The sequence below is a fragment of the Salvelinus fontinalis genome, chromosome 19, assembly GCF_029448725.1.
Source record: "Salvelinus fontinalis isolate EN_2023a chromosome 19, ASM2944872v1, whole genome shotgun sequence".
In the NCBI taxonomy this organism is placed as follows: Eukaryota; Metazoa; Chordata; class Actinopteri; order Salmoniformes; family Salmonidae; genus Salvelinus; species Salvelinus fontinalis.
In genome coordinates this window covers 19594723-19614402 of record NC_074683.1, presented here as the reverse complement: position 1 = coordinate 19614402, position 19680 = coordinate 19594723, and the positions used below count along the sequence as shown (strand labels likewise).

Here is a 19680-nt window from a genome sequence, read left to right as displayed (position 1 = left end):
CTCTGGCTAATGACTGAGCCCAGTGGAAAACACATCCACCTCAACACAGGTAAGTAATACATAACTTAGGTAGCCTAGTGGGTTAGGGCATTGGGCCAGTAACCGCAAAGGTTGCTGGGTCGAATCCCTGAGCTGACAAAGTAAAAATATGTAGTTCTGCCCCTGAGCAAGGCAGTTAACTTACTGTTCCCCGGGTGCTGTGGATGTTGATTATGGCAGCCCCCCGCACCTCTCTGATTCAGAGGGGTTGGGTAAAATGCAGGAGACACATTTCAGTTGAGGGCATTCAGCTGTACAACTGACTAGGTATCCCCCTTCCTTCTCTGTACCAAGCTCTTTATTTATAGATACATCAAGTAGGCTAATACAGAGGATTCGGCCGGTGTGCGTCCCAAATGGCAGTCTGCTTCCTATATGTTTAGGGAATAGGGTGCCATTTGGGACCGAGACTTTGTCTCAGCACAAAGTCCATTAACCTTTTAAATAGAAGGGCATCTGACCCTGGTGGTGGTTGGTAGCATCTACTCCTGTATTTTCCAGAGGCAGTATAGCCAGGAGCTGAGCAGTGTATTATACAATATTGAAGATCAAATTTGTATTTTTAAGTTCCCTTATGCTGTCTCCTGTCCTCTAAAACCACTCTCTCATTATCACAAAACAAAATAAAAAGCTTTTTTCCATAAAGTTTCAGAAATGTTCATATAACTTATCTTCAAAGTTGGGTCATGGTCATTAGAGCCCGGAGAACAAAGGCCAGGTAGTCTGTCCCTGTTTTAGTCCATTTTCTTCCCTTGGAACCTAATGAACACAACCCTGAAACGAGACAGTGTCAGGGGTACAGTCCCAATCCATATGCTTCAAACCTGACTGATACACACAATTTACAACATGGGGGCTTTGTTTTCTGTGACTTCTTTCTTTTAGGGTTTGGTTTGCAGAGAAGCGGTTGGAAAGAGACTAATGGCTATTGCTTTCCCACAATTCCACTGACAGGTTCAGGGACGTGGCTGCCATGTGGAATGACCCGTCATCAATGACAACATCCTGAGGCCCAAATCTGGTTCCACTATGAAGAAGCTAACAGCAGCAACTGTCTCCCCAATAACCCCATGTATACTCCCACAGAACTTAATGGCTACCTGATTCCTTTAGCACTTGACACTTAAGCTTTAGCAGCTTTGAAGAGGCTAAAGAGGCTATTTGTAAAGCAAAGTGAAAAAATTTGACTTGAATTCTGTTCATGTAATGTAAAGAGTTACGTATAGTGTTTCAGCATGCCGAATGCTTAGGATAATTGTTACATTCTTTTTCTGTTCGCTAGGTCAGAGATAAGTTTGCAGATTCAATCTTGTAGTTAATTGTCAGGCAAGTAAAAACGGATAAAAAGTGAAAAACAAAAAAATATTGCTATTCAGATTGCTACTGAGCAATGCTATTGGCCATGAGTCTCGAGTGATGTGATGCGTTTGTGAAGAGATATTGTTGCATCAAATTTGGAATGAAAAGGAAGTGCTTTTTATGTAAATAGTAAGGAGCTTTCGGAGGTTCTCCTTTTTGCAGGGAGACTTAAATTATTAAGTCAACAACTTTCATTGTGATAGAGGACTACGTTTGAACTCACACTATTCGTAGTTCAAGACACTTAGATGCAGGTTTTTCAATTAGGGAAAATCCAGAATTAGCAAAAAAATTTGGATTGGTTTTTATCAAAGTGCATCATAAAATCCATATGCATGACCAAAAAACAATAGTAAATGTAACATGGAGACCTAAAAGCCAGAATTCTGCAGAGTTTCACTGTTGTGCGAAAGTGTCCAATCTCAGAATAGTTTTTTTCTCTCTTTTTTCTCGCTTTTTCCTTCACCCTTCCCTTCTCCCCTCTTCCGTAACTATTCTAGGCTGACGTCTGAGGTCACTGGAATGTGAACACTAATTTCTACCCATCATTCTTCACTGCATCACACGACCCTTGTGCCAATGGCATTGCACGTTTATTTTTGTTCTCTGTATTTATCTGTCCTGCGCCTTTAAGTGATCCTAACTAATTTATTATATGTAAAGTAAACATGATACCCACACTGTTAACATGATTCTCCTCACCTGCCCTCAACCGACTACTCAAAGGACACTTTATTTTTTGGCATTATCATGTGTTTTACTGTGAATTCAGTTTATTTAATAATTTTAAAACACAGCTATCGTGTCTATGCTCATGATATATGCAGGGTTCGAGAGAGACTAACCATCCCAGAATTGTCCCGAAGTGCAATTTCAAACGCCCCAAAAAGAAAATAAACTGTCCCAAATTAAAACACGTGTTTGTTTTTAATGTTTTGATTTGCTAACATGGGTCTAGGACCAAGGTAATTCACAATGCTTTAATAGTAGGCTAATAAGAGTACTATTGAAATAGGCTAGGACAGTCAACTGAGCCAGAAATTCACATCAGAGTATTTGCCTTTACAAATGCATACATTAGAATAATATCTGAATATATTTTGCATAAATAATTACATAGCAATGTTTGGGGTGATATGTGCACAGTAAATCTTGCTGGGGCAAACTACAATTTTTTATTCAGATGCATGTCAGCAAAGCCACTACACAACATAACACTAAACAAAACATTACTTGCACTATAGGGTGACAAACTGTGCCGACAAACTGTCAGGGCCTACATAAAGCTGTCTCAACAGCAGAGCTTTCTTTTCAGCACCATGGAGTGAATCCTCACCACCGCTACACCTGGTTATCAGAGGAGCCTTGTCTGGCAGCTAAACAGTTAATTCAGCCTCATTTACTGCTTAAAAAAAAGAAACAAATTCCATTACAGGCTGTCATTTTGATCATACATGCTCAATCACCTTTATTTTCTTTGTACTAGAGCAGCAAAAAAAATGCAAGGGCCCTTTTATCTCTTAAAGCTGATGTAAAATATGCTGTTTGAAAATGTAAGAGGGGAAAATGTAAGAGGGGTTATATTTATGGTTGATAATTCGCTTCTTGCAGATCAATATTATATACATGTATTGAGATCAGTTTAAACATGAACATAAATACAATTACTTTTTTCCATTTTGATCGGTGGTTGTTATTATGTGAGTGTTTTTTTTAATAATAAAGTATAATGTTATTACCATAATTGTAACGATAATCCTCCTCCTCTTCATCAGAAGAGGAGGAGCAGGGATTGAACCAAGGCGCAGCGGATTGTGAAGACATAATGATTTATTAAAGACAAGACGAAAACACGAACTTCACTATAAACGAACAAAATAACAAAACGAAAGTAGACAGTCCTGAACGACGAACTTACATACAACGTGAAGAACGAAATGAACAGGAACAGACTACATGAAACGAACAAACCGTATACAGTCCCGTATGGTGCAAACATTGACACGGACACAGGAGACAACCACCCACAAACAAACACTGTGAACCGCCTACCTAAATATGACTCTCAATTAGAGGAACGCCAAACACCTGCCTCCAATTGAGAGCCATACCAGGCAACCCTAAACCAACATAGAAACAGACAACATAGAATGCCCACCCAAACTCACGTCCTGACCAACTAACACACAAAACTAAACAGAAAACAGGTCAGGAACATGACATAACCCCCCCCTCAAGATGCGTACTCCGAACGCATCACCAAAAAGTCCAGGGGAGGGTCTGGGTGGGCATCTGACCACGGTGGTGGCTTAGGCTCCGGGCGTGGTTCCCACCCCACCATAATCAATCCCCGCTTCCGTAGCCTCCCCACAATGACCACCCTCCAAATAACCCCACCTAAATTTAGGGGCAACACCAGAATCAAGGACAGCTCTGGGACAAGGTAGCTCAGGACAGAGGGATAGCTTAGGAGAGAGATGTAGCTCAAGATAAAGAGGTAGCTCAGGATAGAGGGGCAACTCCGGACTGAAGGGCAGCTCCGGACAGAGAGACAGCTCTGGACTGATGGGCAGTTCTGGGTATCTAGCCTTTTCAGGCTGAAGGGCAGCTCATGGCTGGCTGACGGCTCTCGACGCTCATGGCAGGCTGACGGCTCTCGACGCTCATGGCAGGCTGACGGCTCTCGACGCTCATGGCAGGCTGACGGCTCTCGACGCTCATGGCAGGCTGACGGCTCACGACGCTCATGGCGCTCTGACGGCTCTGGCTGCTCATGGCTCTCTGACGGCTCTGGCTGCTCATGGCTCACTGACGGCTCTGGCTGCTCATGGCTCTTTGACGGCTCTGGCTGCTCATGGCGCTCTGACGGCTCTGGCTGCTCATGGCTCGCTGGCGGCTCTGGCAGATCCTGTCTGGTTGGCGGCTCTGGCAGATCCTGTCTGGTTGGCGGCTCTGGCAGATCCTGTCTGGTTGGCGGCTCTGGCAGATCCTGTCTGGTTGGCGGCTCTGGCAGATCCTGTCTGGTTGGCGGCTCTGGCAGATCCTGTCTGGCTGACGGCTCTAGCGGCTCCTGTCTGGCTGATGGCTCTAGCGGCTCCTGTCTGGCTGACGGCTCTGTAGGCTCATGGCAGACGGGCGGCTTTGCAGGCTCATGGCAGACGGGCGGCTTTGCAGGCTCCTGGCAGACGGATGGCTCAGATGGCGCTGGGGAGACGGATGGCTCAGATGGCGCTGGGGAGACGGATGGCTCTGGCCGGATATGGCGCACTGTAGACCTGGTGCGTGGTGCCGGAACTGGAGGCACCGTGCTAATGATAAGCACCTTCCTACTAGTGCGGGGAGCAGGGACAGGGCACACTGTATTCTCAAAGCCTACTCTATCCCTGATGCGTGGTACCGGCACTGGTGACACCGGGCTGAGGACAAGCACATCAGGATTAGTAGGGGGAGAAGATACAGTGGGTTCAGGGCTCTGGAGACGCACTGGTAGCTTAGTGCGTGGGACCGGAACTGGAGGCACCGGGCTAGATACACGCACTACAGGGAGAGTGCGTGGAGGAGGAACAGGGCTCAGGATACGCACTGGTAGCCTAGTGCGTAGTGTATACACTGTAGGTACTAGGCTGGGGCGGGGAGGTGGTGCCGGAAATACCGGACCGTGGAGGCGTACTGGCTCTCTTGAGCATTGAGCCTGCCCGACCTTACCTGGTTGAATGCTCCCGGTTGCCCGACCAGTGCGGGGAGGTGGAATAACCCGCACCGGCCTATGTAGGCGAACCGGAGAAACCATGCGTAAGGCCGGTGCCATGTATGCCGGCCCGAGGAGACGCACTGGTGACCAGATGCGTTGAGCCGGCCTCATGACACCTGGCTCAATACCCAATCTAGCCCTCCCAGTGCGGGGAGGTGGAATAACCCGCACCGGGCTATGCACTCGTACAGGAGACACCGTGCGCTCTACTGCGTAACACGGCGCCTGCCCGTACTCCCGCTCTCCACGGTGAGCCTGGGAAGTGGGCGCAGGTCTCCTACCTGCCCTTGGCCCACTACCCTTTAGCCCCCCCCCAAGAAATTTTTGGGAGTTACTCACGGGCTTTTTCGGCTTCCGTGCCAGACGCGTTCCCTCATAGCTCCGGTTCCTCTCTCCGGTAGCCTCCGCTCTCCTCAGTGCCTCCAGCTGTTCCCATGGGAGGCGATCTCTACCAGCTAGGATCTCCTCCCATGTGTAGACACCCTTTCCGTCCAAAACATCGTCCCAAGTCCATTGCTCCTTCTTTTCCTGTCCCTTTCTCCTTTGACTCCGCTGCTTGGCTCTGGGTTGGTGGGTGGTTCTGTAAACGATAATCCTCCTCCTCTTCATCAGAAGAGGAGGAGCAGGGATTGAACCAAGGCGCAGCGGATTGTGAAGACATAATGATTTATTAAAGACAAGACGAAAACACGAACTTCACTATAAACTAACAAAATAACAAAACGAAAGTAGACAGTCCTGAACGACGAACTTACATACAACGTGAAGAACGAAATGAACAGGAACAGACTACATGAAACGAACAAACCGTATACAGTCCCGTATGGTGCAAACATTGACACGGACACAGGAGACAACCACCCACAAACAAACACTGTGAACCGCCTACCTAAATATGACTCTCAATTAGAGGAACGCCAAACACCTGCCTCCAATTGAGAGCCATACCAGGCAACCCTAAACCAACATAGAAACAGACAACATAGAATGCCCACCCAAACTCACGTCCTGACCAACTAACACACAAAACTAAACAGAAAACAGGTCAGGAACATGACAATAATGCTTAACATCCAATCATAAACATATTTTTGCTGAGGGTCTTTCTTCAAATATTTATTGTTCGAAAAAATGTAAGTTGCATGTTATATGTGTTATAAATTATGCTAAGCTCTCCATAACCTGTGTTACAGTGACATAAGCACAATTCCAAATGGACTCCTAGCCTACGTCCAAAGGCTTATTTGTGCCTAAGAACTCCAGTAGCTCTGAGAGGATTGGGTCGCTGTAGCATTATCGTCATAGCTTCATCTTGCCTTCTGACTGGCTGGATGGAAATGTTGCCATATTGCTTTCACCTATCCAATCCTCCCATAGTCAGATCTACAGTAGTGGCTATGGAGAAGAGACTGTGGAGAAGAGACAAATCTGTCGATTTGGAATTCAGAAATACAGTACTTCCAAGATTAGTTATCTGGCTATTACTTTAACCTATCTCTGCCAGTAGAGGGCACACATTTCGATAAAGGACCAATGTTTTCAAGGTTGAGGGTAAATTCCATTCTAATTAAAATTGTGCGTGTGTGGGGGGGGGGGGGGGGGGGGGGCTTTGTGAGCTACAGTGTGGGCGTTTGTCATTTACTGCATTGCATTCCAATTTGTTTCCTGGTTTGAGTTTAAATGGAATTGGCTGTCAACCTTGATAGTGTTTATAATTTCTAATGAAGACAGTGCTGGTTGGGACAATTGTAATGTAGTACTCAACACTGTATGACAAGGTTATGACAAGATAATGGATCGTTATAGGCTGAAGGCGACATTTCCCTTGAATGATGTAAACTTAAATTCTAGCTGGTGATTGGCTGTAATGAGGAGGTGTTACCCCTCTGAGGGCCTAATCTCTATCCCGGATATTTTGACAGAGCCTGCATCTGAGGCTGGACAAGTCAAGGTTTCCCCATGAACCATCAGGGGTGCCAGTCCAGCATTGGGGACATGGGCAACTAATGCCATAAGACACGTACTTTGGACCAGTGATGCACATTGCTGTAAAAGGGAAACAATAAGTCATGCCAATGCCACTTAACATGCTATTATTTTATTGAGTGGTCATCCAAGAATAGTTAACTAAACCAACAACCAAAGACTGAAACAAATTGATGAAAAAAGCAAGATGATTACTGAAATATACACTCAAAAAAATCCAGTTCCGAGAAAACTAAAACTAAGCTAAGATTTACGGTAAATACTATTTAGGCTAAGTCGACAATTCAAAACAACTAAAATCCTGTCTGACCAAAATAGACTTTATAACATTATTCACTGCTCGGAATCAGCTTTGTTAATCTCTCTGTTTTCCAAAGACACAGCTAAAACCATAGTCTTCTACACCCCCAGAACCATAAGGCCCTTAATGTGATGCGTCCATCTGAAAAAAATGTCTTGTGTGTGGTTAATTGGAATATTTAGTTTTGGAGACTACTAGCGCAGGGAGCATGAGGAGGCCCCGAGGTCCACAGGCATGTTTCCAAATTACCACCATTACTCTAGGGGCCACAGAAGTCACATTCTCCCCTTCTCCTCTACTCTGTCGCCACTCCTGACTACACAGCAAATTTGAAAGTGTTAAAATCTCGGTGGTCAGGTAGAAAGTGTTGCGAATGTTATATCGGAGTGTTGGTTCTTGTGGGGTTAACACCAGTGGGATTTAAATTGACACCACATGCCGTGAATAAATCAAGTGTTTTTTGAATCACAGTAGAATGAACACTGTGTTGTGTTGTTGTTGCTCGACTCTGTTGAGTACATTTCCGTTAACTCTCTGAGTGAAAACGACATGGGCGAGGCCTCATTATCATTCTTCCCAGAATGCTTGGTTGAAGGTAGATTTTCAGAATAGTTTGTTTTAATATCTATGTTTCTGCATGCACATTGATTGACTAATTGATCTTAAACTATACAAAAATAAATAACTTACACTGGACAAAAGTACGTAGACACCCCTTCAATTTAGTGGTTTCAGCTATTTCAGCCACACCCATTGCTAATAGGTGTATACAATTGAGCACACAGCCATAAAATATCCATAGACAAACATTGGCAGTAGAATGGCCCATACTGAAGAGCTCAGTGACTTTCAACGTGGTACCGTCATAGGATGACACCATTTCCAACAAGTTTGTTCTTCAAATGTCTGCCCTGTGAGCTGCTCTGGTCCACTGTAAGTGCTGTTATTGTGAAATGGAAACGTCTAGGAGCAACAACAGCTCAGAAGTGAAGTGTTAGGCCACACAAGCTCACATAACGGGACCACCGAGTGCTGAAGCCCGCAGTGCGTAAAATGTGTCTGTTTTTGGGTTGCAACACTCACTAACAAGTACCAAACTGCCCCTGGAAGCAACTTCAGCACAATAACAGTTTGTTGGGAGCTTCATGAAATGGGTTTCCATGGCTGAGCAGCCGCACACAAGCCTAAGATCACCATGCGCAATGGCAAGCATCAACTGTAGTGGTGTAAAGCTCGCCGCCATTGGACTCTGGAGCAGTGGAAACAGGTTCTTTGGAGTGATGAATCAGCTTCACCATCTGGTAATCCGACTGACAAATCTGGGTTTGGCGGATGCCAGGAGAACTCTACCTGCCCCAATGCATAGTGCCAACTGTAAAGTTTGGTGGAGGAGGAATAATGGTCTGGGGCAGTTTTTCATGGTTCGGGCTAGACCCCTTCGTTCCAGTGAAGGGAAATCTTAACGCTACAGCATATAATGACATTCTAATCAATTATTTGTATTATTTTATTCATTCTAAACGATTCTGTGCTTCCAATTTTGTGGCAACAGTTTGGGGAAGGCCCTTTCCTGTTTCAGCATGACAATGCCCACATGCACAAAGCTAGGTCCATACAGATTTTTTTTTTTGAGATCGGTGTGGGAGAACTTAACTGGCCTCCACATATCCCTTACCTCAACCCCATCGAATACCTTTGGGATGAATTGGAACAGCGACTGCGAGCCAGACCTAAAATCACAACATCAGTGCCCGACCTCATTAATGTTCTTGTGGCTAAACAAGTCCCTGCAGCAATGTTTCAACATCTAGTTCAGGGGTGTCAAACTCATTCCACGGAGGGCCTTGTGTCTGCAGGTTTTTGGTTTTTCCTTTCAATAAAGCCCTAGACAACCAGGTGTGGGGAGTTCCTAACTAATTAGTGATGTTAATTCATCAATCAAGTACAAGGGAGGAACGAAAACCCGCAGACACTCGGCCCTCCGTGGAATGAGTTTGACACCCCTGATCTAGTTGAAAGCTTTCCTAGAAGAGTGGGGGCTGTTATAGCAGCAGGGGGGGGGGGGCAACTCCATATTAATGCCCATGATTTTGGAATGAGATGTTCGACGAGCAGGTATCATACTTTTGGTAGTCATTGAGTCTGAGGTGCTAAAAGGAAATCCTAAAACTTGACCTCAAAAAAGTATCTGGCTAAGATGGTTTAGACCCTTTCTTCTTTAAGGTTGCTGCCCTTATATCGCCAAGCCTTTCTCCAACCTTTTTAACCTGTCTCCTTTCTGGGGAGGTTCCCATTGCTTGGAAGGCAGCCCATGTTCATACTTTATTTAAAGGGGGAGATCAAGCTGATCCTAATGGCCTATTTCTATTTTTCCCTGTTTATCAAAAGGGTTGGAAAAACACTTTTTCCAACACTTTCTTAATGTCTATAGTATTATCTCTGGTATGGAATCTGGTTTCCGCTCAGGTTATGGATGTGTCACTGCAACCAGGTCCTCAATGATGTCACCATTGCCCTTGATTCTATGCAATGTTGTGCTGCTACTTTTATTGACTTGGCCAAAGCTTTTGATACGGTAGACAATTCCATTCTTATGGGCTAGCTAAGGAGTATTGGTGTCTCTGAGGGGTCTTTGGCCTGGTTTGCTAACTACCTCTCTCAAAGAGTGCAGTGTATAAAGTCAGAAAATCTGATGTCTCACCCAGTGCCTATCCCCAAGGGCGTACCCCAAGGCTCAATCCTAGGCCCCACGCTCATCTTAATTTACATCAACAACATAGCTCATGCAGTAGGAAGTTCTCTCATCCATTTAAATGCAGACGATACAGTCTTAAACTGGGATTTTGTGTTAAATGCTCTACAACATAGCTTTCTTAGTGTCCAACAAGCGTTCTCTACCCTTAACCTTGTTCTGAACAACTCCAAAATAAAGGTCATGTGGTTTGGTAAGAAGAATGCACCTCTCCCCACAGGTGTGATTACTATCTCTGAGGGTTTAGAGCTTGAGGTAGTCACCTCATACAAGTACTTGGGAGTATGGCTAGATGGTACACTGTCCTTCTCTCAGCACGTATCAATGCTGCAGGCTAAAGTTAAATCTAGACTTGGTATCCTCTATCGTAATCGCTCCTCTTTCACCCCAGCTGCCAAACCACCGCTGAAACATGCTAGATTACGGATACATAATTTATAGATCGACAGGTAAGGGTGCTCTCGAGCCGCTAGATGGTCTTTACCATTCCGCCATCAGATTTGACACCAATGTTCATTATAGGACACATCACTGCACCCTATACTCCTCTGTAAACTGGTCATCTCTTTATACCCTTCCCAAGACCCACCGAGGCCCCACTCCCCCCTATCTGGGATATCTACTGCTGCCCTCATCCCCCACATACAACACCCGTTCTGCCAGTCACATTCTGTTAAAGGTCTCCAAAGCACACACATTCCTGGGTATTTTCAGTTCGCCGCAGCTAGCGACTGGAACGAGCTGCAACAAACACTCAAAATGGACAGTTTAATCTCAATCTCTTCATTCAAAGACTCAATCATGGACACTCATAATGACAGTTGCGGCTGCTTTATGTGATGTTGTTGACTCTACCTTCTTGCCCTTTGTACTGTTATCTGTGCCCAATAATGTTTGTACCATGTTTTGTGCTGCTACCATGTAGGGTTTCTACCATGTTGTTGTCATGTTGTGTTGCTAACATGCTGTGTTGTTGTCTTAGGTCTATCTGTATGTAGTGTTGTGTTGTCTCTCTTGTCGTGATGTGTGTTATGTCCTATATTTATATACACTGCTCCAAAAAATAAAGGGAACACTTAAACAACACAATGTAACTCCAAGTCAATCACACTTCTGTGAAATCAAACTGTCCACTTAGGAAGCAACACTGATTGACAATAAATTTCACATGCTGTTGTGCAAATGGAATAGACAAAAGGTGGAAATTATAGGCAATTAGCAAGACACCCTCAAAAAAGGAGTGATTCTGCAGGTGGTGACCACAGACCACTTCTTCCTATGCTTCCTGGCTGATGTTTTGGTCACTTTTGAATGCTGGCGGTGCTTTCACTCTAGTGGTAGCATGAGACGGAGTCTACAACCCACACAAGTGGCTCAGGTAGTGCAGTTCATCCAGGATGGCACATCAATGCGAGCTGTGGCAAAAAGGTTTGCTGTGTCTGTCAGCGTAGTGTCCAGAGCATGGAGGCGCTACCAGGAGACAGGCCAGTACATCAGGAGACGTGGAGGAGGCCGTAGGAGGGCAACAACCCAGCAGCAGGACCGCTACCTCCGCCTTTGTGCAAGGAGGTGCACTGCCAGAGCCCTGCAAAATGACCTCCAGCAGGCCACAAATGTGCATTTGTGCATTGAGCATTGTGTTGTTTAAGTGTTCCCTTTATTTTTTTGAGCAGTGTATATATATATATTTTTTTTACCCAGCCCCCATTCCCGCAGGAGGCCTTTTGCCTTTTGGTAGGCCGTCATTGTAAATAAGAATTTGTTCTGACTTGCCTAGTTAAATAAAGGTTAAATATTTTTATATATTTTTAATTCATGTTTTGCCGGTGTCAGTAAGCAGTAAGCAGCTGCTCTTGTGATCATTGTCACGAAGCCACACCGGTCCCACTCGTGTTAAAAGCACAGAACGAGAAAGTGCAGGCTATATAGAGATAGTGAAGCTTAAATTGAAAATAATGAAACTTAATAGTGAGGAGTTATATCAGTCTCCTCGCGGTGTTGATTACATCTCACATTCCAGTGTTCAAACTGGTAAACAACGCTTCATCGGATTTCTCATAATGCGACTCCGTGCAGCCAATAGCAATGCCTTCTACAGGTATAATGCTGGGAGTAGCTTCTGGATTTGACAGCTCTAATGCAGTTCCAACTCCGACACTGCCAAAACAACCGCTCTGCGGAAGTTAGCTAAATCGGATCTGATTGAATCGAGCCCTCATCTCATTTGATTGCCTCTGAGTAGAAATTAAATGGAGGGCCAAATGTGTCTGTGTCACGCTGTATAATGATAGGGGACAAGCGCAGGAATACGCAATAGGGGGTTTTATTTTCTCCATCCAAACAAAAGAGTGAGGTGTAAAGCAAACATGTGTACAATAACACGTAGCATGGCCGATACAACAGCACAGGTGCTCACAAGACCAACGGACATGGTAACAAAAACCGACAAGGACAATGGGGAACAGAGGGCACATATATACACATGCTAATCAGGGGGAATGGGAACCAGGTGTGAGTAATAAGACAAGACAGTCCGGGGTTGGTGGTGATGAATCCAGTTCAGTGACACCTAGAAGGCCGGTGACGTAGACCCCCGGAGCTGGTGAATGGTATGAGCAGCAGTACTGGGGGGGGATCTGTGACAGTCAGTGGAAGTTTTAGGAGCCCATGTGGCGTTAGTTTTGTATCTTATGCATAATAAATACATATCCACATGCATGGTGCCGTAATGGCTCCTTAACTTAATAGCTCCTGTACATGTCTGCCCTGTTTGTCCGATGTTGCCTCTCAGTTGTTCTGGAGTCGCACTTAGAACACAAGAGTGCATTGTGGCTGCTAATAGGAGATACACCCCGATCACCCAGCTACTGATATCATTTGCGGCCTCCAACTCCATTCCTTGGTCAGAGCGGCGGTAAGAGGACTGGTAATTGTGATTAATTTGGGACAAAAGGCAGGATCTCGCCCATCAAAAAAGATGGATCTGCTATAACACCACACCGTTGAGCTTGAATAAGTAAGTTGGCTATAGAAGCGGAATTCACCCTTGGCACTTGACACATGTAATTTGTCTATTAAGGACTTTGGAGCACTGGGAATTCATTAAGACACAGGTGTACAGAGAAGTGAATGAGCAACCTTGGTAAATAAACAGTTGCAGTCTGCCTGTTCTATTGTTAATGACCGCTGTGATCTCTTCCATGCCTGATACTACCCACCCAACACACATTTTCGGACATTAATCAGCTAATTGTATCTATCAGAGGACCACCGCATGTGGTGCTTAGCACAGCTTAAGATTAATGTGTTTTGCAGTTAACGTTGTTGTTGGTGGTCTACATGGCAATTATGGGCCAAACTACTTAATGTAAATCAATTAAGACCATTAAGTGCACTTCACTCCAAAGCTCATCATTGGTATAGTGGACTTAAGGTAGCAGCATCTTATTGAGGGAGACTGGGCTGCGTACTTACTACACCTTTGCCATCCACATGCTGTAGGTATTTGCTCTCAGTCAAATAAGCAACGTTTTTTGGTGGAAAAAGCAGTAAAAAAATATATATATCTCAATTACCTCAGCTGCTTTTTAAAAACATGCCATTGAAAAAGAAACCCCCAGCAGCAAAAGAAATTATGGAACATCAAAATGAAGACGAAACTGCTACCACACATCCAGGCTGATCTGATGTTTTCTATATCCCTCAGCTCCTCTGTCTGGTGACGTGAATTCAATTGACAAGGATTGAAGGATGTGATCATAAAGTGAAGATGTGGAAAGCCTGCTGGAGCTCATTGACAGCAGTGTTAGGATTTGTATGTCTCACACCAGTAGCTATATCGTCAAAACTCCTGACCTAGGATTTTATTAGAAGCAAATGTCACCGTAATGTCATCTTCTCTTAAATAGTTTTCCTTAAGTTTATAACTCTGTACTTGGGCTTGGTTACATTAAAAGGCACAAGACTCCACCACAATCCGCAGAGGATGTGTAAACATCTGCTAGTACATAGTTTCGTTTGAGGGATATTTTGGTCATGTTGTTTGGGGTTTATGTTAAAAACAATTCACCCATGGAAGAAACAATATAAAAATGTGCTCTGACCTACAGTATAGAGTTAATTACAGTTATATCCTCCATTTAAATTTTAAACACAGGGCTGCTGCCTGATATGTGAATGCATTGAAGTGTGTTGATAACTGTGCCCTTGTAAATTAATGTTTGTAGCATAAATGTATAAGGTATAAGTTAAAATGCACTGTATACAAAATGGTATATTGCACACAAAAACAATAATCTGTGATACTGGGTTGAAAATAACACAATTATGTTTACATAATTTCATAATCACCTGCAAGTTAATTAACATGTCATACACAGGATGTAAAATATTTTTTAGGTGGCACAGTGAGTCAATATATTGGAACAATCACTGAGAGTACGAGTTGTTATACCGTGATAGATTATTCCAATCTATTGAATCGCTATAACACGAACATCTACCTACCCAAAGGATGTGTGTTTGAATCTCATCATGGATAACTTTAGCATTTTCGCTAATTAGCTACTTTGCAACTACTTACTACCTTTGAGCTACGTTGTAACTACTTATTAAATTAGCTAACCCTTCCCCTAACCCTTTAACCTAACTCCTAAACCTAACCCTTTAACTACTTAGCTAGCATGTTAACTAGCCCTAACCGTAACCCCTAAACCAAACCCAAACCCCTAAACCAAACCTTAAAGCCTAGCTAACGTTAGCCACCTAGCTAGCCTAGCTAACATTAGCCACCACAAATTGGAATTTGTGTAATGTATACTAATGCATTATGAAGAAAGAAAATCGTGTAATACACATGAAATTCATTGTGATTGCAACGATCGTCGTCATATTCCTCCTCCTCGGGTGAGGAGGAGGAGCATTGATCAGACCAACACGCAGCGAGGTATGTGGACATAATGATTTATCAGACAAAACGACGAAACACAAAATAACACTTTAGAAAACAAAATAACAAAACAAACTAAACAGACCTAAACTTACGAACTTACATGAAACGAAGAACACACGAACAGGAACAGACAAGCCGAAAACAGTCCCGTGTGGTAACGTACTGACACGGAAGACAACCACTCACAACAAACAATGTGAAACAACCTACCTTAATATGACTCTCAATCAGAGGAAACGCCAAACACCTGCCTCTAATTCAGAGCCATACCAGGCAACCCATTAACCCAACATAGAAAACACATAACATAGACTACCCACCCAAAACTCACGCCCTGACCAATTAAACACATACCAAACAACAGAAAACAGGTCAGGAACGTGACAGAACCCCCCCCTCAAGGTGTGAACTCTGGGCGCACCCCTACAACTCAAGGGGAGGGTCTGGGTGGGCATCTGTCCGCGGTGGCGGCTCCGGCGGTGGACGAGGACACCACTCCACCACTGTCTTTGTCCCTCTCCTTCGCGTCCTTTGAGTGGCGACACTCGCCCCCGACCATGGTCCAGGAACCTTCACTAAGGCCCCTCCTACATAGAGGAGACAGCTCAGGACAGAGAGGTAGCTCAGGACAGAGAGGTAGCTCAGGACAGAGAGGTAGCTCCGGACAGAGAGGTAGCTCCGGACAGAGAGACAACTCTGTACTAATGGCAGCTCCGGACTGAGTGGCAGCTCCGGACTGGGTGGCAGCTCCGGACTGGGTGGCAGCTCCGGACTGGGTGGCAGCTCCGGACTGAGTGGCAGCTCCGGACTGAGTGGCAGCTCATGACTGGAGGGCAGCTCATGACTGGAGGGCAGCTCATGACTCTAGGGCAGCTCATGACTCTAGGGCAGCTCATGACTCTAGGGCAGCTCATGACTCTAGGGCAGCTCATGACTGTCTGGCGGCTCTGGCGGCTCCTGACTGGCTGGCGGCTCTGGCGGCTCCTGACTGGCTGGCGGCTCTGGCGGCTCCTGACTGGCTGGCGGCTCTGGCGGCTCCTGACTGGATGGCGGCTCTGGCGGCTCCTGACTGGATGGCGGCTCTGGCGGCTCCTGACTGACGGACGGCTCTAGCGGCTCCTGACTGACGGACGGCTCTAATGGCTCGGGACAGACGGACGGCTCAGAAGGCGCTGGGCAGACGGACGGCTCAGAAGGCGCTGGGCAGACGGACGGCTCAGACGGCGCTGGGCAGACGGACGGCTCAGACGGCGCTGGGCAGACGGACGGCTCAGACGGCGCTGGGCAGACGGACGGCTCAGACGGCGCTGGGCAGACGGACGGCTCAGACGGCGCTGGGCAGACGGACGGCTCAGACGGCGCTGGGCAGACGGACGGCTCAGACGGCGCTGGGCAGACGGACGGCTCAGACGGCGCTGGGCAGACGGACGGCTCAGACGGCGCTGGGCAGACGGACGGCTCAGACGGCGCTGGGCAGACGGACGGCTCAGGCGGCGCTGGGCAGACGGACGGCTCAGGCGGCGCTGGGCAGACGGACGGCTCAGGCGGCGCTGGGCAGACGGACGGCTCAGACGGCGCTGGGCAGACGGACGGCTCAGACGGCGCTGGGCAGACAGATGGCTCAGACGGCGCTGGGCAGACGAGCAGTGCAGGCGGCGTTGGGCAGACAGCCGACTGACCTGCTGAGGCGCACAGTAGGCCTGGTGCGTGGTGCCGAAACTGGAGGCACTGAGCTTGAGACACGCACCACAGGGAGAGTGTGTGGAGGAGGAATAGGGCTCTGGAGACGCACTGGAAGCTTGGTGCGTGGTGTAGGCACTGGTGGTACTGAGCTGGGGCGGGAAGGTGGCGCCGGATATACCGGACCGTGCAGGAGTACTGGCTCCTTTGAGCACTGAGCCTGCCCAACCTTACCTGGTTGCATGCTCCCCGTAGCCCGTCCAGTGCGGGGAGGTGGAATAACCCGCACTGGGCTGTGCTGGCGAACCGGGGACACCATGCGTAAGGCTGGTGCCATGTACACCGGCCCGAGGAGACGTACTAGAGGCCAGATATGTTGAGCCGGCTGCATGGCACTTGGCTCAATGCTCACTCTAGCCCAGCTAGTGCGGGGAGGTGGAATAACCCGCACCGGGCTATGAACACGTACAGGAGACACCATGCGCTCTACTGCGTAACACGTGTCTGCCCGTACTCTCGCTCTCCAGGGTAAGCCCGGGAAGTTGGTGCAGGTCTCCTACCTGACTTCGCCCCACTACCCTCGGATGAGGAGGAGCATGGATCAGACCAACACGCAGCAAGGTATGTGGACATAATGATTTATCAGACAAAACGACGAAACACAAAATAACACTTTAGAAAACAAAATAACAAAACAAACTAAACAGACCTGAACTTACGAACTTACATGAAACGAAGAACACACGAACAGGAACAGACAAACCGAAACCAGTCCCGTGTGGTAACATGTACTGACACGGAAGACAACCACCCACAACAAACAATGTGAAACAACCTACCTTAATATGACTCTCAATCAGAGGAAACGCCAAACACCTGCCTCTAATTGAGAGCCATACCAGGCAACCCATTAACCCAACATAGAAAACACATAACATAGACTACCCACCCAAAACTCACGCCCTGACCAATTAAACACATACCAAACAACAGAAAACAGGTCAGGAACGTGACAGTGATGGAAATCGTGTACACACCAAAAAGGGGCCTTTTCATGTGTCTGTCACACATTTCGAATAAGTAACTTGTGTCTATTTCACAATAAACTGTCATAGTGTGTTGGTTATTTTACCTGAAATGCATATTGTCCTTTTCTTGTAGAATTTAATTTTGACAAATTTTGAGTCATACAAAATTGTGTGTTCTCTACTCTGACAATTAATCCACAGATACAAGTGGGAACCTAGTTCGTTTAATTTGATTAATCTCTCCTTGTTCATCTTTTTAATCACCCACTTGGGTTAGTATGCTTGTGACAACAAATCAGTAGATGGGATAGGAGGAATTTACAATGCGTCAAGTGTCTCAAATAGAACCACGTTCTATGCTTTTTTTTAATTTACCAAATGATATGCGCCTGGCTACCGACACCCGTTAAAGCGCAGTTTGAATGAATCGATTTAATTACATGTATGTATTTATTTAGCAATATTCGTGCACGCAACGTTGCCTGTCCAGTCAGCATGTTACTGACTCACCAGGTTATAGTCAAGGTTTTACAACACCTAATATATCCACCTTACATTTATGGTACAGATTTTAACCTGTAATTCTTTCCAGGTTTGTTGCCTAATTGATTCAACCACCAGGCCCTAAATTCATTTTTTGACTATACAGGATCGACTCGTTTTTTTTTTCAAGCGAGGGAATACGTGGAGGCTTGCCAAACGAACAGTAGTCCAATCGACACACAGCCCGACCGACCTTCTTCTATGCTCTCCACTGATGGGCGCAGGACGCGCTGATGAATGTGGCCTGCGACTGAACAGGAACATCAACAAGTGTGGCTGCTGTCATCTCTTTTAAAACACGGTAGGCTATTAGCTATTACAACTGTAATCTATGGTGTAGGGTACCTGTTTTGGAGATGATGTTACATGGAATACCATGTAGAGACAATGCGGGAACTTCGGTTTTATTCTGACCGCTGACATTTTAGACTATGAAAAGAATGCCTTGTGCTGAAAGCAAGACGGGTTGTACAGACCACAGCTGTCTGGATTATGTTTTTTTTTATATATTCATAAGAAATGTCTGCAGTAATTATCCTTGAAGAAGAAGTATGGATCTTAGTTGAAATTTGAAATATAGAAGCATATATTCTCAAAATGGAAACGAGTCCACCTGATTTTACGCACGCCTTCTGGAGCAAATGGACTGCTGGATAAACACCTGTGTGCTCCATTTTATAACGGTGATATAACGCGGAATAATTTTTTTATGTAATGGTAACGGTAACACTCCGGACAAAATTCTTGGCCACGATTCCAGTACGTTGTATCTGTATCCTGCCTACTGTAAAAGTGTCTGTATTTTTTTGGAGCGAAAAACTTTGAAAGGCCATAGTTGTCTACATTTAATGTCCAATGCCTGTAGGATTACTCTTTTTGATTCTGGCTGGGTAAGAGCAAATAATTCATTATAGAACAATTTAAATTAAGATAAATCAGTAAAATTATTTAGAGGCACAATTTGTTAGGCTACTACTGCAATTAAATAGCATGGTTTTATATAACTTCTGAATGTAAAGAATGTAATGTAAAATGCATTATAAGCTTAGAACTGTATTCCCCCATTATATAAGGTTGTTTTATTACATTATTTATGGTTTTGATGGTTTTTATAGCTTCAAAATATGTTTGCAACTCATGATGATCTCCTTGCCTTTCAGTCCTTACACCCATAGCTCCACCTATGAATTTGACAGTGGTTACATTTATCTAGCCCCACCCCTCAACTTTATAGCAAAACAGGATTGTGATCATATTGCGGATTGTAACTCTCCTAATTTGATCTGTGAT

At 45.5% G+C, this 19680-nt stretch overlaps 1 protein-coding gene across 6 annotated transcripts in view; it reads left to right on the top strand.

Annotated features, from left to right (window-relative positions):
* The window catches only part of pcbp3 (poly(rC) binding protein 3), a 177645-nt gene extending 175333 nt beyond the window's left edge, over positions 1-2312 (top strand). For all 6 annotated transcript variants that reach the window (XM_055871009.1, XM_055871008.1, XM_055871007.1 and 3 more), the window contains one exon: positions 994-2312. In XM_055871009.1, the coding sequence (XP_055726984.1) occupies positions 994-1048 (55 nt within the window). In that variant the 3' untranslated portion in view covers positions 1049-2312. The remainder of the gene's footprint in view (positions 1-993) is intronic.
* The last annotated feature ends 17368 nt before the right edge of the window (positions 2313-19680 follow it).